We start from the raw sequence: 24221 nt of genomic DNA on the forward strand, positions 1-24221 counted from the left end.
ATGGGGAGTTCTAGAACTGAGAACTTCACAGAGGGAAGAAACTCTTTTCTGGATCTGGCAGAGCCAAGGGCTTGTGTAAATCTGGTTTTAGAGGAGAAAAAAATCAAATGGCAGTGGTTTCCACTATTTAAAAAAAAAAACAAAAAAACTGTTTCTAGACATGGAGTTAATGAAACAACTAGTCATATATTATTTCTGCTATAGAGGCATCTACTAACTGATTTATCTTATCTTGACTGTGGGAGTCTATGCCCTTATGCACTCTCAGAGGCACCTGATCCACGGACCTGCCGGAGAAGCACAGGATTTTCTAGTTCTCTTTGCAGAAGAATGAAGCCTCTGCTTGGAACATTTTATCTCTTGGGGATGCTGGTTCCTGGGGGGCTGGGATATGATAGGTGAGTGTGAAGTGGGAGGAGGGGCTGACTGGTATGATTTAGATCATTTAAATGGAAAGATTTTTTTTCAAGATCAATGCAGCTGGATTTCCCTCTCTTCCTACCCATATACACCACCATGAGATGAGAATAATAATCACTGAAGTTTTACCCTTGAACATTACTCGAACAATCTTTGAATAAATGAATGAATATCTAACATATTTCCTAGCACAACATACGATAAATAAGAATAAAAATGTCATATTTTGTAACTGAAAAAAATTGTAATGATAATTTTATATCCCTCATTTATAGAGTTCCTCAATTGGTAAATCACATTATTCTAATTATTGATAAAATGCTTAACATGTTTAAAACTACCAAATAATTTCACCTGAAATAATTACTGTTTATATTTTTGATAGATAGACAGACAGCTAGTTATATATATAGTACTAGTGCCAGGATTTTTCAGTTAAGTTGTATTATACAGACTTTCCTGTGACATTCATAGTTTATTTAAAACATAATGCAATCACTAATAGTATTTCATCAATGCTATCCTATAAGGCAGACACGATTTCAACTTTGTCATTTTTTTTTTTTACAAATAATGCCATGATGAGCATCCAACTACATAATTTTTTTTTTTTTTGGCAAAGCTTTGATTGTTTCCCTAATATAAATCATAAGAAGTGAAATTCCTGGGTTAGAAGCTGAGGAAAATGCAAGAATCTTGCACCACATTGCCAAATTGCCCTCTAGAAAAGTTGTACCAGTTTCCACTTCCAATAACAGTGTCTGAAAGCACTTTTTAAGCCTTTGCCAATTTGTCAAGTGAAAAGATACCCACAACTGACTTATTTTACATTTTGTTGATTTCTTATAAGGTTAAATATTTTTTTCTAATTTATTACTCACTCTAACAATTTATAAATTTCTCATTCTTGTCATTTGCCCATTTTTGTGTTCTTTCCCTATTCATAATGAATAATTTCTGTGAATATATAATACCTATTAAATATTGTGTGTGTTGTGTGTATAGTTTCCATATAAAGTGTATCTTCCTTTATTCATACACAGTTTATTATTCTGCACCTTTGGTATAGCTCATCAGGCATGCATGGTTATAAATAGTGTTTCCTTCTTTTGTTCCATGGTTAAATGAATCTTGCAACAAACTCACTCTCACAAAACAGAGAAATCCACTCCAATTTTTGACCCAGATTAACTGTGTGACTTCAGCCTGTCCCATAGCTTCACTGACAGTCTGATTTTAGATGTATGGAGAGGGTCCAGTATCCATGCCTAAAGCTGTTTGGACCTTGTCACGTTGTGTTTTTCCATTAGTTTACTTGGTTTCATGAATATACTGCATTTATTTTCCTTCCCGAGAGTCTTCATTTATAAATCAGAGACAAAGACTTACATTCACAGGGCTTTGAAAAAAAATTAACTTGCTCAAAAACATCACAAGCCTTAAAACTTACATATCCTTTGGCTTAGTATCCCTGCTTCTGGAAATTTATACTGAGAAAACAAACTGTGGAAAGAATCATATGCACTGAGATGTAGCTTTATTTATAAGATAAATATTATAATATTTGGAAACAACCTAAATGTCCCATAGTAGGTTATATAAATGTTGATACGTAACATAGGACAATGGAATATTATTTATCCATTAGAATAATAATTTAAAAAATTTAATAGCATGAGGAAAGGGCTGCTTTATGCTAAAAGAAAGATGCAGAATACAAAATGTAACAAAAAAAATTACTTAGAAAAATAAAAAATATATGCCAAAATGGACTTTATTATTGTTAATTGGTAATTTTTTCCTTTTCCCTCAATTATCCTTCATTTTGCAAATATTTTACAAAAAAGAGGCATAAAACTTTTATTTAAAAAAAAAAAAGTCTCACTCTCTGAGCCAAACCACTTCCATAATTTAACCAAGCCCAGGTTAAATATGGAAGTAGTTTGGCTCAGACAGTTGGACTCAAGATGGCTTCGAGTGGGCAGCTCCTCATTTTAGCACTTGAGGGAAACATTTCAAATCTGCTAGTCCTGGTGCTTGTTGACTGTTTTCATTTGCCTTATATTTACTGATAATAAAATGATGTGGACTTGTATACAGCTCTTTCCAACTCAAAACATAGGTTAGCTGCCATTTTGATACTCCTCATTTACTTTGTGTGATATAACAGTAATCCAGAAAAATCTATAATTAATAAAGATGACAAGCTTTGGAATCTTTCCCTTGATCATTTAGGGAAGTGGCCTGTCATATATATTGCTTACTCCCAATAAAAGTGTAAATCTGTAGAATCATTTGGAACTTAGCACTGTGAATCAAATGCCTTGAAAAGATTCATCCTCATTGACCTAATCCCATTCCTGGAATAAAACTCAAGAAAATAATCAGAAGTGAACAAAAAGAATTATGCAAAAAGTCATTAACTCCAGAATTATTTAGCTAAAAATCATCAGAACACTGTAAAGCAACTAAAATGGAAAAAATAAAAATCATAAAATAAAAAAAAGGGAAACAGCTTTAGTATCTAGGATAGATGACAATATTTAAATACATGATGCTATGTAATATATATTTACTGTTAAATATTATGCAGTCATTAAAAATAATGTTTTTTGAAGCAGTTTAAGAAAATGTCTCTGGTAGAATATATAACATAAAGGAGTGAAAACAAAATTATATATTGGTATAATCTGTACTGTGTTTATGAAAAAATATCCACAGATAAAAGACTGAAAGGAAATAAGCCAAAGTATCAACAGTGATTAACTCAGGGAGATGGAGTTATGGAGAATTATTCCTTCCTTCTCTTTTCTATTTTTCTTCTCTCTGCTTCCTAAATTCTTCCCTTATAAGCATATGTTAATTTTGTAAGAAGGAAAAAAAATTAAAAATACATTACTATCATGTAATATTCATATAACTGTTTTCTAAGTACTTAAAATACAAAATTTGCCTCAATATTCATCAGGGTTTTTTTTTTTTTTTTTTGCCTCTTTTTAATTCCAGTCAAAATTTCATCAATCTTTGATCTGCAGTATTTATTAATAATGTACCCCCCAAGGATCATTTTCTTTGTTAAACATTTTATAAATTACTATTCCAAAAGAATACACAAAGTACCATAATCCTTTCATTTGGTTGGTGAGATGAGACTAGTGGTAATTTGAGGGATTAGCCAGCTTTTTCCTTCCCTCTCTGCATGTATTATGCATCACCTACAAAAATGTCTAGAAAGAGGGAACTGCCTTTTCTAAGTATATAGTTTAAACATTACTTGAACTAAGTATTTGGGGTTATGAGGTTTAAGTATTTTTGTTCAATTTCATGCTAAAATGATAAACACCTTTAATATCAGGGGTTTTCACTCAAATCCTATGTGGTTCACTTTTTTTTTTTTTTTTTTTTTTGCATATTACATGGACCCCATCATTCAGTATGGGCTTAGGCATCATAGGCACACATTTTGCAGACATTAGCTGGGGGAAAGCCAAATATTGGTGCTTGTTGGTGCTTGTTGGTGCTCGTTGGTGTCTGGTTACCTTGCATTTCTTTCTTCCTTATTGTGAAGCTGCCTGGGAATACCAGCCCAGTTGAAACAGGAATTCATCAGCTGCCAGGGCTGTTTTTTAGTGTACTCACTTTCCTACCCTACTGAGTAAATACCTCTGATAAAGAAAGACTTTAACATGTGCTGAACTATGCAAAAGAAGGAACAGTGTCACTCTGGTCAGCCACCATCCCTGGTCCCAACAGCATATGAAAGCGTCTCAAATCATCTTGTTTCCTGGCGGGACAGCCAGTGTGAGGGTGAGAAAGAAGGAAGGGCTGAAAAGATATGCTTCTTGTTTGCTGCGTTTCCTCTGCTCTCACCATTCTGAGAAAGCACTGAAATTATTTCTTAGTGACTTTATATTGCTGATACTTATTTCGCTCTCTTTGTAGTCCAAATTGGAGATATACAATTTTAAAAGTAGGCTAGTAAATATTTAATGCTTATTTTTTAGGGTATAATAACAACATAATTTAGCCTCTGTAACAAAATCTTCAGAAAAAAAACCCCAACAACCTAGGATAAGAGCATTTACCTTAAGGATTACTGTTAGGATTATACATATGTCTTAGAACTGTGCTGGCATACTTAATTGCTTATAAAATGTTGGTTGTTATTATTATAGGCTATGCTTCAGTTTGGAATTCTCCCTCTCCTGTCCTAGGTACACTTAGTGCACCATTAAAATGGTAATTAGGCTCTAGCTTATCGTACTTTGTTTTATTATTTAACGGCTAAGTTATTTTGCTTTTCATGTGTTTATGTTCCATTCCCTTAAGTAGATTTTAAGCTCTGTAAGAAAGAAATCTATTTTCTATTACTATTACTATGACCTATTATCACTTTTGCATAGAGTACCAAGAGTACCTGCCTATTGGGTTGTTGAGTGAATTAAATATGGTAATAATGTAAATACTTTGATGCCCAATAAGGATTAATTGGTGTTATTATAAAATATATATTTTCTGATTAAGGATATGAAGTGAGCTCTTGAAAATTTATGCGTGAATTGAATTTTTTGAATTTACACACACAAATGGATGGATATGTTTTCTTTATAAAATGATAATATTTTGTGGGTAGTCAGCCTCAGCATATTGCTTACACCTGTATATATTTTTATATGGAAATTTCTCATTATGAAGCACTCAGGCTTACTTTAAAAAAATCAAATAAATGAATAAACATCAGAAATGAATTCCTGAATAACACAGAGAAACATATTGCTCCTCAACTATTACAATTTTAATAACATTTGTTTCTTGTAATCTCCTTCAAAAATTCATTTCATTGTTTTAACTAATTACTTGGACAATCCTATCTTATGAGATTTTCATTTAGACAAGATAAATAAGGTAAAATTCATTTAACAATAAAATGTTTACAATTTTGAAAATAAAGAGCTTTCGCTAAATTCAGATTATTAATATTATTAATATTAATAGCAATTAAAGTCATGGAATTGGGCAGAGAAATTGATTTCCATCAGAGGAGGTGATTGTGGTACCTCTCTGCTGCTAGTTGAACCAGATGAAAAAATTAAAATTTAGTCAGTCTAGTTAGTGTAGTTTGGTATTGTTTGAAGATCATATCAGTCAGAGGCTAAATTATTTTCCATGTCATTTTTATTTGCAATATTATTGCAGTGAAATAGTTTTTACTTTGCTTTGAACTACCATTGTTTTAACATTATTAAGTATTAACTAGGTTCTAGAAATTTGCTTATATTTAAACATGAATTAGCTTATTTAACCCTCATAACAATCTTTTGAGAAAGTATGATTATTCCTAGTTTACAGATTTTAAAAAAATGAAGACTTAAGGAAGAGTAAATACCAGAATTTTCTGAGAAAAAAATATGGGAAAATAGATAAGTCATTGAAACATTAGCTAACTGGATCTCTAACACATTTCTTTGTCACTATCCAAAAGTTTACAGCTCTATAAAATGATCATATCCTAGTGCTGTTAACATAGTAATCCACTCTAAATACATTTATTGGGTAAATGAATGATCAACTGGTATACTCTCATAATGAAAATACAACACTGTTTTTTTTTTTGCTAAGGTAAAAAGCCTTTCAGTTAGGGAACTAAAACATTCATCAAACATTTGTGAGGTTTAGAGATAGAGAACTAGCTGGTAGGACTTACTAGCTCTGTGACTGCCAAATTACTTAATTCCTCTTGGCCTCAGTTTCCTTATTTGTAAAACATGGATGATAACACGTCACAGGGTTGTAATGAGAATAAATTATATAATGAGCATGATCGTGCTGGCACAATATCTGGCATAATGAAGAGGGATTGAATAGATTTATTAAACTCTTAAAATATAAACATAAATAAAATATAAACATAAATATAGGTACAAATGGGGAATAGAATTGGCTTATATCTATAATAGAAATTGAATCAATAATTAATATCCTTCCAAAAGGGAAAGCACCAAGCCCAGATGGGTTCACTGGTGAGTTCTACAAAACATTTAAGAAAAAATTATACCAATTCTCTACAATCTTGTACAGAAGATAGATGCAGAGGGAATACCTCTTAATTCATTCTTTGAGGCCAGCATTACCGAAATATAAAAACAAAGCAAAGACATTATAAGGGAAAAAATTAAAGACTAATATCTCTCCTGAACATAGATGTAAAAATCCACAACAAAATATTAGCAAATTGGAGTTCCCCATCATGGCCCAGTGGTTACAAACCCGACTAGTATCCACAAGGACTCAGGTTCGATCCATGGCCTTGCTTACTGGGTTAAACATTGCAGTGAGCTGTGTTGTAGGTCACAGACTCAGCTCAGATATGGTGGCGCTGTGACTGTATTGTAGGCCAGCAGCTGTATCTCCCATTGGGCCCCTAGCCTAGGAACTTCCATATGCTGTGAATGCATCCCCGCCCCCGCAAAAAAATTAGCAAATTGAATCCAAAAATGTATAAAAAGTATTATACACCATGTTCACTGACTGAGATTTATCCCCAGATATGCAAGCCTAGTTTAACATTTGATAATCAATGTACTCCATTTCATTAATAAGCTAAAACTAAAAAATCGCATGATCATATCAATAGATATAGAAAAAAATATTTGACAAAACCCAACATCCATTCATGATAAAAAAAAATTATCGGTAAATTAGGGGAATATCCTCAACTTCATAAGGAATAGTTACCAAAAAATCTACAGCTAACATCATAGTTAATGGTGAGAAACCAGAAGTTTTCCTGCTAAGACCAGGAACAAGGCCAGGATGTCCCCTCTTACTGCCTTTGAACATTCCACTGGAAGTCCCAGCTAATGCCATAAAACAAAGAATGGAAATGAAAAGGATACAGATTGGAAAGGAAGAAATAAAACTGTCTTTGCAGATGACATGATCATCTGTGTAGAAAATCTAAAAGAAGTGACCAAAAAAAAAAAGCCCTGCTGTAATTAATAAGCAATTATAGCAAGGTTACAGGACACAAAGTTAATGTACAACATCAATGGCTTTTCTATACACTACCAGTGAGCAAACAATTGAAATTAAAAGTACATTATCGCTCCCAAAAATGAAATATTTAAGTATAAATCTAACAAAGTATGTTCAAGATCTCAAAGTATGTTCAAAGAAATATGTAAGTATAAATCTAACAAAGTATGTTCAAAGTATATTCAAAGTATGTATGAGGAAAGCTACAATGCTCTAATGAAGGATATCAAAGAAGAACTAAATAAGTGGAGAAGTGTTCCACATTCATGCATAGGAAGACTCATTGCTGTCAAGATATTGGTTCTTCCCAATTTGATCTATAGATTCGCTGCAATCCCAATCAAATTCCCAGGAAGTTATTTTATGGATTTCAATCAAGTTTATCTGGAGTGGCAAAAGTCGCAGACGAGTCAAGTTGAAGTCAGTGTGAAGCTGGAGGACTGACGCTCTTCAACTTCAAGACTTATTATAAAGCTTCTTGGTTACCACTGAAATCAAGACAGTATGCACTGATGAAAAAATAGACAAATCAATCAATGAACAGAATCGAGAGCTCAGAAAGAGACCCACATAAATATTATCCACGGATCTTTGACAAAGGAACAAAGACAGTACAACAGAGCAAAATAATTTTTTCAACAAATGGTGCTGGAACAAATGGACATTCATGCACACTCACACAAAAATGATCTAGACACAGACATATATTCTTCACAAAAATGAACTCAAAGTGGATTATAGACCTAAATGTAAAATAAAAAGCCATAAAACTCATAGGAAAAAACCTAGGTGACCTTGGGTGTAGCGATGGCTTTTAAAATACATCACCAAAGACATAATCCATGAAATAAATAATTGATAACTTATTTGTTATTAAAATTAAAAACTTCTTCCCTTCAAAAGACAATGTCAAGAGAGGGAGAAGACAAGCCACAAAGTGAGAGAAAATATTTGCAAGAGACATATATGATAAATGACCATTATCCAAAATGGATAAAGAACTTGTAAAACTCAACAATAAGAAAAGAGACTACTACCCATAAAATAGGTAAACAACAAGGACCTACTGTATAGTACAGGGAACTATACTAGGTATCTTAAAATAACCTAAAATGGAAAAGAATCTGACCAAGAATGTGTGTGTGCATAGCAATCACTTTACTGTACATCTGGAGTTCCCGTCGTGGCGCAGTGGTTAGCGAATCCGACTAGGAACCATGAGGTTGCGGGTTCGGTCCCTGCCCTTGCTCAGTGGGTTAACGATCCGGCGTTGCCGTGAGCTGTGGTGTAGGTTGCAGACGCGGCTCGGATCCCGAGTTGCTGTGGCTCTGGCGTAGGCCGGTGGCTACAGCTCTGATTCGACCCCTAGCCTGGGAACCTCTATATGCCGTGGGAGCGGCCCAAGAAATAGCAAAAAGACAAAAAAAAAAAAAAGACTTTACTGTACATCTGAAACTAACACAACAGTGTAAGTTAACCATACTTCAGTTAAAAAATGTAAAAAAAACTATACGAAAAGAGGCAAACCTGATTTTCAAAAAATTGACAAAGAATCCGAACAGACATCTCACCAAAAAAACATACAGATGGCAAATAAACATAGGAAACATTGCTGGAGAGAATGCAAAATGGCACAACCACTTTGGAAGACAGTTTGGTCGTTTCTTACAAAATGAAACATACTCTTGCCATATGATCCAGCAATCATGCTTCTTTGTATTACCTAAATGAATTGAAAACTTACGTCCAGAAAACACTGTATACAGGTGTTAATAGCAGCTTTATTCATAATCGCCAAAACCTGGAAGCAACCAAGATGTCCTCCAATAGGGGAATGGATAAACTGTGGTACATCCAGATAATAGCATATGACACAGCACTAAAAAGAAATGAGTTGCCAAGCCATAAAATATATGAAGGAAAGTTAAATGCATATTACTAAGGGAAGGAAGCCAATCTGAAAAGGCCACATACAAGATGATTCCAACAATATGACATTTGGTAAAAGGCAAAACTAATGAAAAGATCAGTGGTTGCCAGGGCTGGGCAGGAGGGAAAGCTGAATAGGCAGATCACAGAAGATTTTTAGGGAAGTAACACTGTGGTGTATGACACTGTGATGGTGGATACATTGCAGGATACATGTGTTCAAATTCACAAAATGTACAACACCAAGTGTGAAATCTTATGTAAACTATGGACTTTAAGAAATAATGATTGTAGGTTCATTCATGATGAAAAAATGTACCACTCTCATGTGGGATGTTTGATAGTGGGGGAGATTGTTTGTGTGGTCAGGGAACAGCAGGAATATGAGAATTCTCAGTATTTTTCACCCAATTTTGCAGTGAACCTGAAACTACTCTAAAAGACAAAATTTATTTTTAGAAAACAAATCATTGTAGAAAGACTCATGATTATATACAGTATCGTCACTGATATTTCAGGCTTTTCAGTCAGGCTGTCAGGGTTTAAATCCTAATAATACTTCCCCTGTGGCTCAATTTCTTCACCTCTGAAATGGGAATGATATGAATACTTTGAGTTTTCGAGAGAAGGAAATGAGATTCGAATTGCTTACACCAGTGAGTGTCTCATAGTAGGTTTCAGTTCAATAAATCTTAACTATTCTTTCTTTAACAGATTTAAAAGTATTTTTATTGGCGTTCCCATTGTGGCTCAGCAAATCTGACTATGAGGATGTGGGTTCGATCACTGGCCTTGCTCTGTGGGTTAAGGATCCAGCATTGCCGTGAGCTGTGGTGTGGGTCACAGATGCGGCTCGTATTTGGCTTTGCTATGGCTGTGCTGTAAGCCAGCAGCTGTAGCTCTGATTTGACCCCTAGTCTGCAAACTTCCATGTGCCTCGGGTGTGGCCCTAAAAGCAAAAAAAACAAAAAACAAAAAACAAACAAACAAACAAAAAACCTAACAAACAACAAAAAAAGTGTTTTTATCTATATCTTGCTAAATTATCTCAGCCTTCCTGTAAAGTTGTTTTTTTCTTTCTTTCTTTCTTTCTTTCTTTCTTTCTTTCTTTCTTTCTTTCTTTCTTTCTTTCTTTCTTTTTCCTTCCCTCCTTCCTTCCTTCCTTCCTTCATTTTTGCCAAGCCTGCAGCATGTGGAAGTTCCTGAGTCAGGGTTCTAACACTAGCCATGGGAGCAATCCTAGCCCCTGCAGTGACAATGCTGGATCCTTAACCTGCTGTGCCACAAGAGAACTCACCCTCCCTGCAAACTTGGAGTGGCTGTTCTCAACCTGCAGATGAAGAAAACTGAAGCTGTGAGGGACTCAGTGGTACCCAAGGTCTCATAATTAGTCACAGAGGCAAGAATCCAACATTGACTTTTTCCTCAAAATGCTGTGCACATTGCTTTCTACTATATTTTTCATCAACCTTCCAACCCTCATGATATCCTGGTTTCTTCATTGCCTTTTGTCCTTCTTCCCTTTGCAGATTCCCAGCACAACACAGACAAGAAGTCGTGGATAAGGTTGTCAGTCCCTGGAGAATCCTGGAGAATTATTCCTATGACAGATACCACCCCATGGGGGAGGTGAGCGGGGACACGTGGTGGGGGGAGGGTGCTGGGGGATGGTTACAACCTACTTGAGGATCGGTGAGGGATGGTTCACTGCTAATATCCACGGACTAGAGAATCTCAAAACGTGGGACGGAGATTTGCTGGTGTCCTGAGGTCCACGGATTTCCCAAACATCATCCCCTGGCCATCACCATTAAAGATACAAATCCTCATGATAGGAAACAAAAAGGCAAATCATCGACACAGAGAAAAAGAGGAAAAGAACACGACAGTTTTGCTTGTGTAAATGTGGATTAGAATTAACAGGCACTGCTGTTCACTGTCTTTAGCTGGTTTGAGCAGGGCAGGACCAACATGTTGGTGGAGAAGCCTTCTGAGCAGATGATATTCAACTGAAAATATGATATTTCTAGGAGGATGCAAGGAACATGGGCAGAAGCTCTCAAAAGCAGAACACTCTTTTTTAAAGAGAGATTTGTATTGCTTCTAAGTTTATTGGTTTCTGAAACTGGATATAGTAAAACTATATATACACACAAGTATATGTGGCGTGTGTCTATGCGAAACTTCTTTTAAAGTATAAATTTCTAAAAATGGAATTACTGGTTAAGGGATATGCACATTTACATTTTTGATATAAATGCACAAGTGGCCCTCCGACCAGGCTTTACCACTTATGTCCTTGGTATGTGGGGACTATATTAATATTTCCCAGAATTCCTTTCAAAGAGTATGAGAAAGAGTTTACATTTTCTTCTGTAACCATCATCCCAAAGTACTGAAGTGTCTTCAGTTTTGGAACAAGGTCCAGTAAGGCCCATGAGAAGTGTATGCTCTGGAATTAGAGATGAGTCACACCAGGTTTGGCCACTTGCTCTGTGAACCTGACCAAGACACTTAACCTCTTTGTTGCTCAGTTTCCTTATGCAGGAAACAGGAGTAGCCGTACCTATGTTGCAACTTTGTTGTGAGCGTAAATAAATGACACTACTGCTGATTAAGCAATAAATAAACAGTAGCCGTTGCTGTGATGTGCTATTTGTATCTCTCCCGAGACCCAAGGCACCTGCATCTGGCCCCATCCCATCACAGAAGCACACCCGATACCCACACAAAGAATCGTTGGTCTCTTCCCCCACGTCAGTATTATTACTGTCATAACAATGCATTCATCTGTAGTCCAGGCTAAGATGAATGTCAATTGAGACACAACTTTTTCCAGTAGAATATGTGTTATGCCAAGTTGATTATTATCATTTGCCGTTAACTCTTATTCTGATTGCACTCTACGTAAATGAGGGTAGAAGGTATCTTGTCACATGCTGCTGACTTATCTTTGTGCATTCCTCATTGCATTCTCCCTTATAGAACCCCAAACTATTAACGGGGGCTTGATTTAGAAACTTCGGCTGGCATGTTCAGTGAAGGGCATGCCCAGCTCTTCTCTAACTTTGGATCCATGAACATTAGCCAAGGATGTCTTGGGGACTCATCAAGTCTAAAGAAGATCTACACAGTAAGCTTGACTTGAAATTTCTGGCGTAATTGAGTGCCATGGCAAAGTCCGGAAGTCTGGCAGCTATTCAAAGGCTGTGTGGTTGTACAGTGTTTCAAACGTGTTATAGTGGATTTTTGAAACTGATACATCTCAATCATTTATTTGTAAAGTTCAACAGGGTGTCCCAAGCCTGGGTGGCAGAGTAGATCTTTAAAGAACGTGGAATGGAGACGGTTCATTGGTTTAATTTTCTAGTTTGTTTAGCACACAGCTGTTGAAATGAAGAGTTCAGAGTTCAGTATCTTGATGAAAGAAGCAATTATATTACCTAGAGGCAAGCAAAGGATCTTCTTCCTGATAACCTCAGTGTTCCCCGGCTGTTTCAGATCTATCAGTGGATGAGTCAGATAAGGGAGAATTACCCGGAAGTGGTGACACAGCATTTCCTAGGAATGACCTATGAGAGCCGGCCCATGTATTATTTGAAGGTGAGTGAGAAGGCTGAGGATTACAGGGGTCTCTCCTGCTCTCCCCAAGGATTTTTGTGTACCATTTAGGGGTTCTAGTCAGAAACATGGACAAAATTAAAAGAGGTAGGGCAGAGAGACTTTGGCTTTCCCACCCCAAATGAGGCTCTTAAAATTCAAAACTTTTACGATTTCCCTTGAGGCACAATGGGTTAAGGATCCGGCATTGTCACTGTAGTGGCAAAACTTGTCCTTGTGGCACAGAGGGTTAAGGATCTGGTGTTGTCATGGCAGGGGCTCAGGTTGCTGCTATGGCACAGGTTTGAACCCTGGTCCAGGCACTTCTGCATGCTGAGGGTGAGGCCAAAAAAGAAAAAAATAATTAAAAATTTTTAGCTATTCAAGACTTGTAAATGCTTACACTACATTTTAATCATCTGGGTGGAATCATGTTCTGGAGTGAAGAAAATTTGGAGCACTTGGGTGAAACCCAAAGTAAGAATGTACTCCTTCGTTTTCTTCAGGCTGGGCTCCCCTCATTCCCCACCAGGAACTTAGACTGGTGGGCGGTGGCTGGAAAGGATCTTAGACATTCCTTGACCTGCCAGTGCTCTGTGCAGGCCTGGGTGCTCCAGTGCTCCTGCTGCGGGTGGGGGGGTCGAGGTCAGGGGCTGCTGCATGAGAGAGAAACCCCCACTCATTCTTCACCTAGAGCCGATTCACTTTTCATGTGTGCACTGAGGTTTTAGAAAATTGCTCTTTTTTTTTAAACTTTTCTTTTTCATAAAAATGTCTGAACATCATGCATAACCTTTATTTTGGGTTCTTTCATTTTATGAAGGAACAAAGACCCAGAGAAGTGAAGTGACTTGGATGAGGTCACACAGCCAGGTCATAGCACAGTCAGAGGGATAACCCAATCTCCAGGCTCTCTGCCTCTTTGCAAGTGACATGAGGCTGAATAACAACCACTTTTCCACAGGGCCAGGCCTTTTTGGCTCTCAGTTTGGGATCAGTGAATTTTCAATCTTGGCTGCTTAATACGGATGCCTTAGCACCATCCACAGAGATTCTGAGCTAACCGCTTTTTCCAAGTGTGCTGGGGCCCTGGCACACATTGAAAGCTCCCCAGGTGATCCTAACGTGTAGGCAGGAGTGACAGCCACTTCACCTGAGCCGTGGTTTTCAGAGGAGGGGTCATCATCATCTGGGAACTTGTTAGAAATGCAGGTTCTCAGGCAAAACCACAGGTCTACGAATCAGAAACTGGGGGAGGGCCCAGCAATCTGTATTTTAGCAAACCTCCTCCAGGTCATTTGGATGCACACTCAAGTTTTAGAACCACAGTACATTTCTAGCAAGTTCCCAGGCAATGCTGCTATTGCTCTTCAAGAATCACTGCCAAAGCACTTTGGCATTAAGAACTGGCATTACTTTGTTGCTGCCCTCTTACTAGTTTCTGTACATGGGTTAATTGCCAAGGCACATCCCCAAATTTGAGAGTTATCTACAACTACAAGAAAAAAAAAAAAAATCTACTGGCTCTGGGAATTCCCACTGTGGCTGAGCATTAAAGAACAGACTAGTATGCATGAGGATGTGAGTTCGATCCCTGGCCTTGCTCAGTGGGTTAATGATCCAGCGCTGCCATGAGCTGCTGCTTAGGTCACAGATGTGGCTCGGATCTGGCGTTGCTGTGGCTGTGGCATAGCCCGGCAGCTACAGCTCTGATTCAACCCCTAGCCTGGGAACCTTCACATGCCGCAGGTGCAGCTCTAAAAAAAACAGCAATGAAACTACTGGTTCTGAAATATAATTTGTCCAGAAGCTGAGTGAGTAACTTGTCGATATGGTCAGCATGAGCCACCTACCTACTTGATTTCTTTCTTTTTTTTTTTTCTTTTTACAGCTGAACCTGCAGCATATGGAAGTTCCCAGGCTAGGGGTTAAATCAGAGCTGCAGAGCTGCAACTGCCAGCCTATGCCACAGCCACGGCAATGCCAGATCTGAGCCACATCTGCAACCTATGCTGTAGCTTACAGCAATGCCAGATCTTTAACCCACTGAGTGAGGCCAGGGATTGAACCCACATCCTCACAGAGAAAATGTTCAGGTCCTTAACCCACTGAGCTACAACAGGAACTCCCCTACCTGATTCTGGTAGGCCTTCAAACTCTGAACTGGGTCAGCCAAAAAGATCTAAACATCCTTTGCCCAGGACATATTTTAAAGAACAGAATTGGTATATAATAAGGAGGCAATAAAGATAAACATATGGTCATATACATATAATCATAAAAGGAGTAATTGCAAGAGAGAGAATTAAGGTAAAAGGTGGATTGGGAATTATGTGAGCTGCTTTAAAGATGGGTGAGGCTTAAAGGAGAAACTTCTTTGAATATAATAAAATCTGGCTATTTATTTATTTATTTATTTTATGGCTGTACCTGCAGCCTATGGAAGTTCCTGAGCCAGGGGTTGAGTTGGTTCTGTAGCTGCAGCCTATGTCACAGCCACAGCAACACCAGAGTCCAGCCACATTTGTGAACTGCACCATAGCTTGTGGCCACACTGGATCCTTAAGCCACTGAACAAGACCAGGGATTCAACTGGCATCCTCACAGAATTATGTCGGGTCCTTAACCTGCCAAGCCACATGGGAACGTCCCTGTATTTATTTCAATTTGTAAGTGTCTCATAGATACAGCAGGAGAACCTTCATCAACCCAGCTCCCAATAGCTTTCAAGGCCGTTTACAAACCCCAAGAGGTCAAGATTTTCAAACATGGGCGTGTTCACAGCTTCTTCTCCACCAAAGACAATCCCTAATTTTTAATTTTCAGGTTAACTCCTACCTACCCCACCTCTGAGAGAGGAGGGACTCTTTCTTGCTTGAGTGAGGCTGACCTGATGTACAAGCATGACAAATGGCAAGAGGAGAAAGAAGATGGGGTTGGCTGGGAGAAGAGGGGTCTCCAAGGAATGGAAAGTTTAATGAATTTCCTAAGTATTGCAGGGAATTGTACATTTGGATCCTTTCCCAGTTTCAAGTTCAAGTGTAGACTGGGGTTCATTTTTACTACCTTGGATTCTTGCACACTGCCACATGTGCCCTTTACCACTCCAAGGGAACCCTACATGGTAAGGTTTTATAAACTTTCTGGAGATTTAGCCTCTCAGTTTGGGGGCTTACACTTGCATTTAAAGTTAGGTAATAATTTAGGGTGTAGGGAAGACCAGGCTTTGTGGGGGGAGAGGGGACAAGGGGAGCCAGCATGTGGTCCTAAGAACTACAGCTGAGCAAGAGGAGCCCACAGCAGGGTCACATGGATGGGTATCTCTGCCAGCATCCTTAGCACATGCCTGAAAGCACAGAGTGTAAGGAGACCCGTACCTCAAGGGGAATAAAATACCTGATAACTTGGCGCAGTGGCTTGCAGTTATGAGCAATTGGTAACAGAGCACGAATGTCCCCTCCAGATCAGCCAACCATCCAATAACCCCAAGAAGATTCTCTGGATGGACTGCGGAATTCATGCCAGGGAATGGATTGCCCCTGCTTTCTGCCAGTGGTTTGTGAAAGAAGTAAGTGTCTTTGATCTTCTCATAAGAGTTAACCAGCCCACAAAATACCAGTCACGTCTCAGCTACTCGGGAGCACATGTCTCTCAGATGGTGGCAACACAACTCTCCCCTGAGTTCCTCCTTGACCCAAGCGAAACAGAATTCATAACCTGCTTTGCTGAAAATGGAGTTGGATTTCTGTTCTCTTCCTAGTGCATCCCAAATCATTTTTATGGGATGGTAAACAAATCTAAATGGAAAAGAAAATACATCTTGGAAGTCAGATGAGCTTGAATCCTGGTGCTGTCTCTTTTTAATAATCTTGTGCAAAACTTCTCATCCTAGAACCCCTAGTTTTTTAACCTGCGAAAAGTGTATGAATTGACTACTTTTGCACTGAGTTGAGTCAGACGGAAAGATATCTAAACATCCTTTGCAGGACGTATTTTAAAAGGATAGAATTGGTACACAACGAGAAGATAATAAACATATGGTCATATACATATACTCATAAAAGGCGTCTGTTTGTGGATTAACGTGATCAGCATAGGACTGAGTCACTTTGCCGTATGGCAAAAGTTGGTACAACATTGTACATCAACTACACTGTAATTACAAAAGAGATTACTATGTAAAAAATACCTAGCACAGTGAATTCTTGCATATTACCTGCCGAGACCAGCTCAGCAGGATGGGGCTGAAGAAGGGGTGCTGTGAAACTTAAGGAAAAAAGTTAACATAAAACAAGACACAGAGACATTTATCTTAAGTAAAGGTGGGAACCCAGGGACTCAGGGTCTAAGGGACCAAGAGCACCGCCTCAAGAAACCACACTGCTTTTATTGTGCTTTTGAGGATGACGTCAAGTGAGGAGGGAGCTATAGGTGGAGGATATAGGTTTTTTTTTTTTATTGTTTTATAAGTTCTTTTATTATTTTGAAAGTCACATAGCTGGTAGATGGTTAAGCTTTCACTCTGACCTTTAGGCATTTAACAATCACTAGCATTGGAGGAAGCTTGGCGTCAGCTATCTATGCATAGCATTCCAGAGAATCCTCACTGTGCTTCCGAAAAAGGCATGCCTATCTGTGGCTACCTGGCGTGCCTAGGTTTGCACCTTGGTTCTCTTTGCTAATGCCTATTCTGCTAACGACCCCTTATAAACTACTTGGCGCCATGAGGTTCCTCTTTCTCTTATTCTTTAGAGGATATATCATGCTTGTGCAAACCAGCGTGCCTATCTGCACAGGTCCGGTGTGCCTAGACCAACACATTATGTCCTCATTCAGCTAACCCTATGAATAACTTATGCCTTTAGGTCTTTGTTCTTAAGCTTAAGTCATTCACCATCACTGCAACTGTTTTTCAAGCAGGAAGGTGGGGTAAAGTAAAGCAGGACAAGATAGAGTTTTCAGCAAAGAGGCTAAGACAACATTGTAGAAACATGTCTCGCGACAATTATATATCCTCAATTATATATTCCTCTTTTAAAGGAATAAAAAGCCTTTTAAATTAATAGAAAATATTTTATGTGTCAGTCTTTTAGAAACTCAAACATAATGAAACCCACAAAGAGTAATTCTCAAAGTGTGGTTCCTAGACCAACAGCATCAATATAACTGGGAACTTGTTAGAAATGCAAATTTTTGGAGTTCCCATCATGGTGCAGTGGAAATGAATCTGACTAGGAACCATGAGGTTGAGGGTTCGATCCCTGGCCTTGCTCACTGGGTTAATGATCTGGCATTGCTGTGGCTGTGGTGTAGGCTGGCAGCTGTAGCTCCAATTAGACCCCTAGCCTGGGAACCTCCATATTGCTGTGGGTGTGGCCCTTTAAAAAAAAAAAAGACAAAAAAAAAATTCAAATTCTTAGTTTCCACCTTACTGCCTCATACCTAGTGAATTGGGGATGAGGATAGAGGAGGAGGAGTATAACCAGGCAGCCTGTGTTTGAAGGTCCTCTTTAAAAGTTTCCAGGTGATTCTGCTGCAGGCTGTAGTTTCAGAACAACCACGGTAAGGAACGGACAACTGAGGCAGGGTGGGAGGGTGAAGGGCGGAGTTTGAATGTACAGTCAAAGATTAAGTTGAGAGTTCCCGCCACAGCTCGGTGGTAACAAACCCAACTAGTATCCATGAGGTTACGGGTTCGATCCCTGGCCTCGCTCAGTGGGTTAAGGATCTGGTGTTGCCATGAGCTGTGATGTAGATCGCAGACGCAACTCAGATCTTGTGTTGCTGTGGCTGTGGCATAGACTGGCAGCTATGGCTCTGATTCGACCCCTAGCCTGGGAGCTTCCAGATGCCATGGGTGTGGCCCTAAAAAAGACAAAAGACAAAAAAAAAAAAAAAAAAATTAAGTTGAAATTGTTAGAAAGTTAAGAAAGAAAAGACCTCTTCCTAGGATCATTCCAAATGTTTCTCTATTCAATGTCCAGATTCTACAAAACTATAAAGACAGCTCAAGGATAAGAAGGCTCCTTAAGAACCTGGACTTCTATGTGCTTCCAGTTCTTAACATAGATGGTTACATCTACACTTGGACAACTGTGAGTACAAGCTTGGTCCTGGGATGGGTACGTGAACTAGATCTTGACTCTGGCTCATTTTTCTGACCTCAGTCACTGCAGCTATAAAAATGTTTTGTGGCCATATAAAGGAAGAAACCTCATTTGGGAGAGAAATCAACATTTTTAGCCAACCCTCTAAGTCAAGTTTAGGACTGAGGAGGAGGAAGGCCTTTTCTGAAGTCCAGAGCATGTTTTTATTTGTTTGTTTTTGACATCCTCCCACTTTGTCAGCCAGACTTAATGCTTCTCCAACTCCTTCTCTTTAAAATTCATGGATTGCCTGCCACCTGATAAGGAGTTGGTGGGTATAAAATTCCTACACTACCCTGTATCCACCTTAAATCAGTTCTAGAAGCACGAGGGGCACACATGATCTCCGCATACTCACCTCGCCTTCATTTTTTATGGTGATCGTGCACCCAGTGGGGGAAACATCTCGTTAAGATTTTTATTTAGGAGGGAACCGCCTCTTTAAAATGTTTCTAAAGCATACCATCCCCCCAGTAAGAGTCCCTGTTTCTAGAGATTATGAATGCCTCTCCTGTCCCCCCCCCCCCGCCCAGCCCCCTTTCTCTGCAACCAGCTCTCTGCGCTGCTGTGTGAATTGAGCCCTCCCCACGCCCAACCCCCACCAGCTCATCTGGTGAAACGTGTCTTTATCCCTATCTCCACTCATCCGTCTTTTGCTTCCAGAAATGTGCAGAGACCATCTCTGATGCACCTGGAACAGCCTCTTTCCATCTGCCAAGCTATTTCCCTTTCATCCTTTATCACTTGCACCTAAAAAAATGACTCTCTAAAGCTTTTCCTGATTAAGCAGATCACGTCCACCAGGCACTGCTAATCTGCTCATGAGGGAAAAGGCCAAACGACTTCCTCCAGTTTGATGGTTTACACGTATGTATGCTTTGGGCGGCACAGATGTTCCTGTTTTGGGGGTTGCTAGCCCATCTGCGAGGCTAAAAATTACACACACAAGCTTCGCAATGTTGGGTAAGTTCTTCCAGACAATCTTAGGAACTATTGTTCATGTTCAAGGACCACCCATCATCACTTGCACTGTGATTTATGAGACTTTAGAATGGCAGCATCCCTGTGTTTCTCTGTCACAGGATCGGCTTTGGAGGAAATCCCGTTCACCTCATGATAATGGCACGTGTTTCGGGACAGATCTCAATCGAAATTTCAATGCATCCTGGTGCAGTAAGTACATGCTTAGCAGATGAATTGATGAATAAACAACAAAAATATGGAGCAGAGAAACCAGAAAAGAGGTCAATGACTAGAATTAGTGTATATGCATATATTTATACATACATACACACACATATGTGAGTATAGTATACATACTATTTATATATACAATTTGAAAATAAACCTCAGTTTTGTAGAGATCTCTGGACTTCCTGAGCAGTGTTTTTCCCTCTAAAGGGATGATAGTATCTATATAATAAGAACAGCCACAGTCAAATTCAGGACTCTCTTCGGGTGAGGTTGGCTAAACATGGGCAAAGACCCGGACCAGTGTGAACATGCCTGAAATCCATCACTTTGTTTTAAACCGTATGACTTGTTATAAAGAAAAGAAATATCAGAGAATTATCCTTGCAGATGATTTTACAGCAGGAGGGCAGAGGTAAATGAGACACACATTTTCCTCTCCTGAAGGCATTTTCATGTTTCTGAATCTCAATATGCCCGATGGATTGGAAACAAATAGAGGTAGGATTGGTTAAGGGCAGTCTGGTTGAAAACCAGATGGCAAAGGGTAACATTCAGATTTGGCAGCTGTGTGGTCTTGGAAACATTGCTTCATCTCTCTGCTTTAGTTTTCTCTTATTTTTAAAACGTGGCCCAGAGTAATACCATCCTACCAGCAGGTCATTGTGGGGATTCCGTGAGATGCTGCGTAGGAGGGGCAGAGCCCAGGGCCCAGCAAGAAAGGTGCTCTGTTGATGGTCCTTATCATTACTGGTGAGGACAGACTTCTTGCAAAACAGCTCTAATGAGACTCAAGCCAGTAAGATAGGAAGAGAGAAACTTAGGACAACAAGCGTATGACAGAGTCTGACCCCAGAACCCAAGAACTGGCTCCTGACCAGTAGGTTCAGGGCCCTGCAAAGGTTTAAGTGAAAGATGACTGCAAAGGCCGCTCCGTTTTGCATCTTCCTTCCTGGGCCCCATAAGCATGGAGTTTGTGTCTAAGTCTGAACATCAGCGCTCCTGTCCTTCTCAGTTCCTCCTTGAATGATTTATTTAACCAGGACTAACTTAGACCAGGAAAGGCAAGCCTTGAATTCCACCCACAGATGTCTTGCCCTATGGAGATCCTGAAAGCTTCCTGTATGTTTCAGGTGTTGGCGCATCTCACAACTGCCAAGATTTAACATTCTGCGGGACGGGACCCGAGTCCGAACCAGAGACTAAAGCTGTGTCCAGCTTCATCGAGAGCAGGAAGGAGAACATTGCCTGCTTCCTGACCATGCACTCTTACGGGCAGCTCATCCTCTTGCCTTATGGCTACACCGAAAATAAATCAAGTAACCATGAAGAACTGGTGAGACCATACTGCCAGGGCCTTTAGAAGCCTCAGCGGGACCCTGCCTTTTCCTGGTTTCCGGTTCCAGGATGTTGGCTCTAGCCCTGCTTTTGTTCCCTCTGCAATTCCTTATTTTCTTTCTCCTGCTTTTCACACCTTGCCAGACGCCTGCTGGGAAGGCTTCAGGTTAAATGCTGCTTTACCTACATTAATTAACTACCTGTTTCAGAAAGTGTCAAGTTGGGAGACATCTTAGGTATTCGTGTATAATACAAATGAGATGATTATGTTAATAATCTGCAGGAATACGCTTTCATTTCTGTAAATTCTCTTGAAGCTCTGTTCAGCAATTACAGCTTTTGAACCGTGCTTTAAAGAATTTGCCAGCTGTTAGTGGAATATGGCATATCTAAAATAACATGGCTAAATAGTATCTGCTCTCTTCTCTGCTAAACACAATGCTTTATTTTCTTCTAAACTCTGCCTCTAGTGTTTGCTTAGGAATATTTGAAAGGGGAAGTGCCAGTGAAATTCAAGCAGGGGCTTTGTCTTTTCCGGGTCCTTCTCTGAAGCTGTGTTTACCCATACCCTGGTGGGTAGCATTGCTGGAAAGGATTGGGCTCTTTGCCCTCTTGTGAACCTGAGAACAACAGACATAAGTCAAAAAAGGGGTCAATTTAGAATTGTTATATTTGTTGTCTTGTCCTAAAAGGTTTTTTTTCTTTCCAATATTGAGGTAGTAAAAGATACATAACATAAAGTTTACTGTCTTAACCTTTTTTTTTTTTTTTTTTTTTTTTGTCTTTTTGCCATTTCTTGGGCTGCTCCCGTGGCATATGGAGGTTCCCAGGCTAGGGGTCGAATCGGAGCTGTAGCCACCAGCCTACACCAGAGCCACAGCAATGCGGGATCTGAGCAGCATCTGGGACCCACACCACACTCACGGCAACGCCAGATCCTTAACCCACTGAGCAAGGCCAACCTCATGGTTCCTAGTCGGATTCGTTAACCACTGCGCCATGACGGGAAGTCCTATCTTAACCATTTTTAAAAAGACGGTTCAGTAGTGTTACATATATTCACATTATTGTGCAACTAATCTGCAAAAGTCTCATCTTGCATAATACAAACTCTATGCCCCTTAAACAGTAACTCCCAGGAGTTCCCATGGTGGCTCAGTGGTTAACGGACCCAACTAGTGTCCATGAGGACTTGGGTTCAATTCCTGTGTTAAGGATCTGGCGTTGCCATGAACTGTGGTGTAGGTGGCAGACGCGACTCAGATCCTGCGTTGCTGTGGCTGTGGTGTAGGCTTTGATTTGAGCCCTAGCCTGGGAACCTCCATGTGGTCCTAAAAAGACAAAATAATAATAATTATAATTATAATTATAATAACTCCACATTCCCCTTGCCCCTGGCAACTACCCTTCTGCTTTCTCTGTGAGTCTGACCACTCTAGGTCCCTCATATAAATGGAATCAAACAGTATCTCTCTTTTTATGACTAGCTTATTTCACTAAGCATGATGTCTTGAAGCTTCATCCCTGTTTCATCATGTGTCAGAATTTCCTTTCTTTTTAAGGCCGGATAATATTCCACTGTATGTGGGCACCATATTTTATTTAGCCATTCATCCATCAATGGGCGTATGAATTGTTTCCACCTTTTGCCTGTTGGAAATAATGCAGCTATGACCATAGTGGACAAACATCTCTGAGATCCCACTTTCAATTCTTTGGGGGTATATACCCAGAAGTAGAACTGCTGAATCATATGGTAATTCAATTGTCAACATTTTGAGAAGCCATGGTCCTCTTTTCCACAGCCAGTGCACCACATCCATCCCTCCAATAATGAGCAAGAGTTCTACTATCTCTACATTCTCACCAGTACTTGTTATTATCTGTACATCTTGAGACATTCTGTTTAAAACAAGCTCTTCATTATCAGCACACACTGGACTGGATGAGGCTTAAGCTCTTTCCGTTCTTAAGATCACAGAAACCTGGCGGCCCATTGACCCTGCTATTCCTCCTGGGCCTCTCCCACAGAACACAGTTCCAGGCACAAAAAAAAAAAAAAAAAAAAAAAAACTATGCTGAAAGGAGCACTTCCCCCAGCAGATAAATACCCAGCAGCACCTCTAATATCTTTCCTGGAATTTTTGTTTATTTTGCAAAATGTGGGAAATAGCTAACATTTACCTGGAAATTTAAAAAGTACAAGGAGGAGTTCCCGTCATGGCTCAGGGGTTAACAAACCTGACTAGCATCCGTGAGGATGCAGGCTCAATTCCTGGCCTCGCTCAGTGGGTTAAGGATCTGGTGTTGCCATGAGCTGTGGTGTGGGTCACAGACGTGGCTCGGACCCCATGTTGCTGTGGCTCTGGCGTAGGCTGACAGCTACAGCTCCGATTGGACCCGTAGGCTGGAAAACTCCATGTGCTGCGATTGCAGCCCTAAAAAGACAAAAAAAAAAAAAAAAAAAAAAAAGACCTAAAAAGTACAAGGAAATTTCATGGCCATTATCTCATTTCACATTGTCACATTTCCTCATAACCTGGGAAATGTGGAAATTAAGAT

The 24221-nt window shown here is 39.4% G+C and overlaps 1 protein-coding gene across 2 annotated transcripts in view; it reads left to right on the forward strand.

Moving 5' to 3' along the window:
* Positions 229-24221, forward strand: part of CPO (carboxypeptidase O) — a 29178-nt gene continuing 5185 nt past the window's right edge. The window contains exons 1-7 of one of the 2 annotated variants that reach the window (XM_003359621.4): positions 229-398; positions 10914-11013; positions 12886-12987; positions 16448-16552; positions 18969-19079; positions 20213-20303; positions 21455-21657. In XM_003359621.4, coding sequence (XP_003359669.1) covers positions 331-398; positions 10914-11013; positions 12886-12987; positions 16448-16552; positions 18969-19079; positions 20213-20303; positions 21455-21657 — 780 coding nt within the window. In that variant the 5' untranslated portion in view covers positions 229-330. Of the gene's footprint in view, positions 399-3861; positions 4228-10913; positions 11014-12885; positions 12988-16447; positions 16553-18968; positions 19080-20212; positions 20304-21454; positions 21658-24221 lie in introns of those variants that run through there. The other variant, XM_021075619.1, reaches the window with a different exon arrangement.

This window comes from Sus scrofa, chromosome 15 (assembly GCF_000003025.6).
Source record: "Sus scrofa isolate TJ Tabasco breed Duroc chromosome 15, Sscrofa11.1, whole genome shotgun sequence".
NCBI lineage: Eukaryota > Metazoa > Chordata > Mammalia > Artiodactyla > Suidae > Sus > Sus scrofa.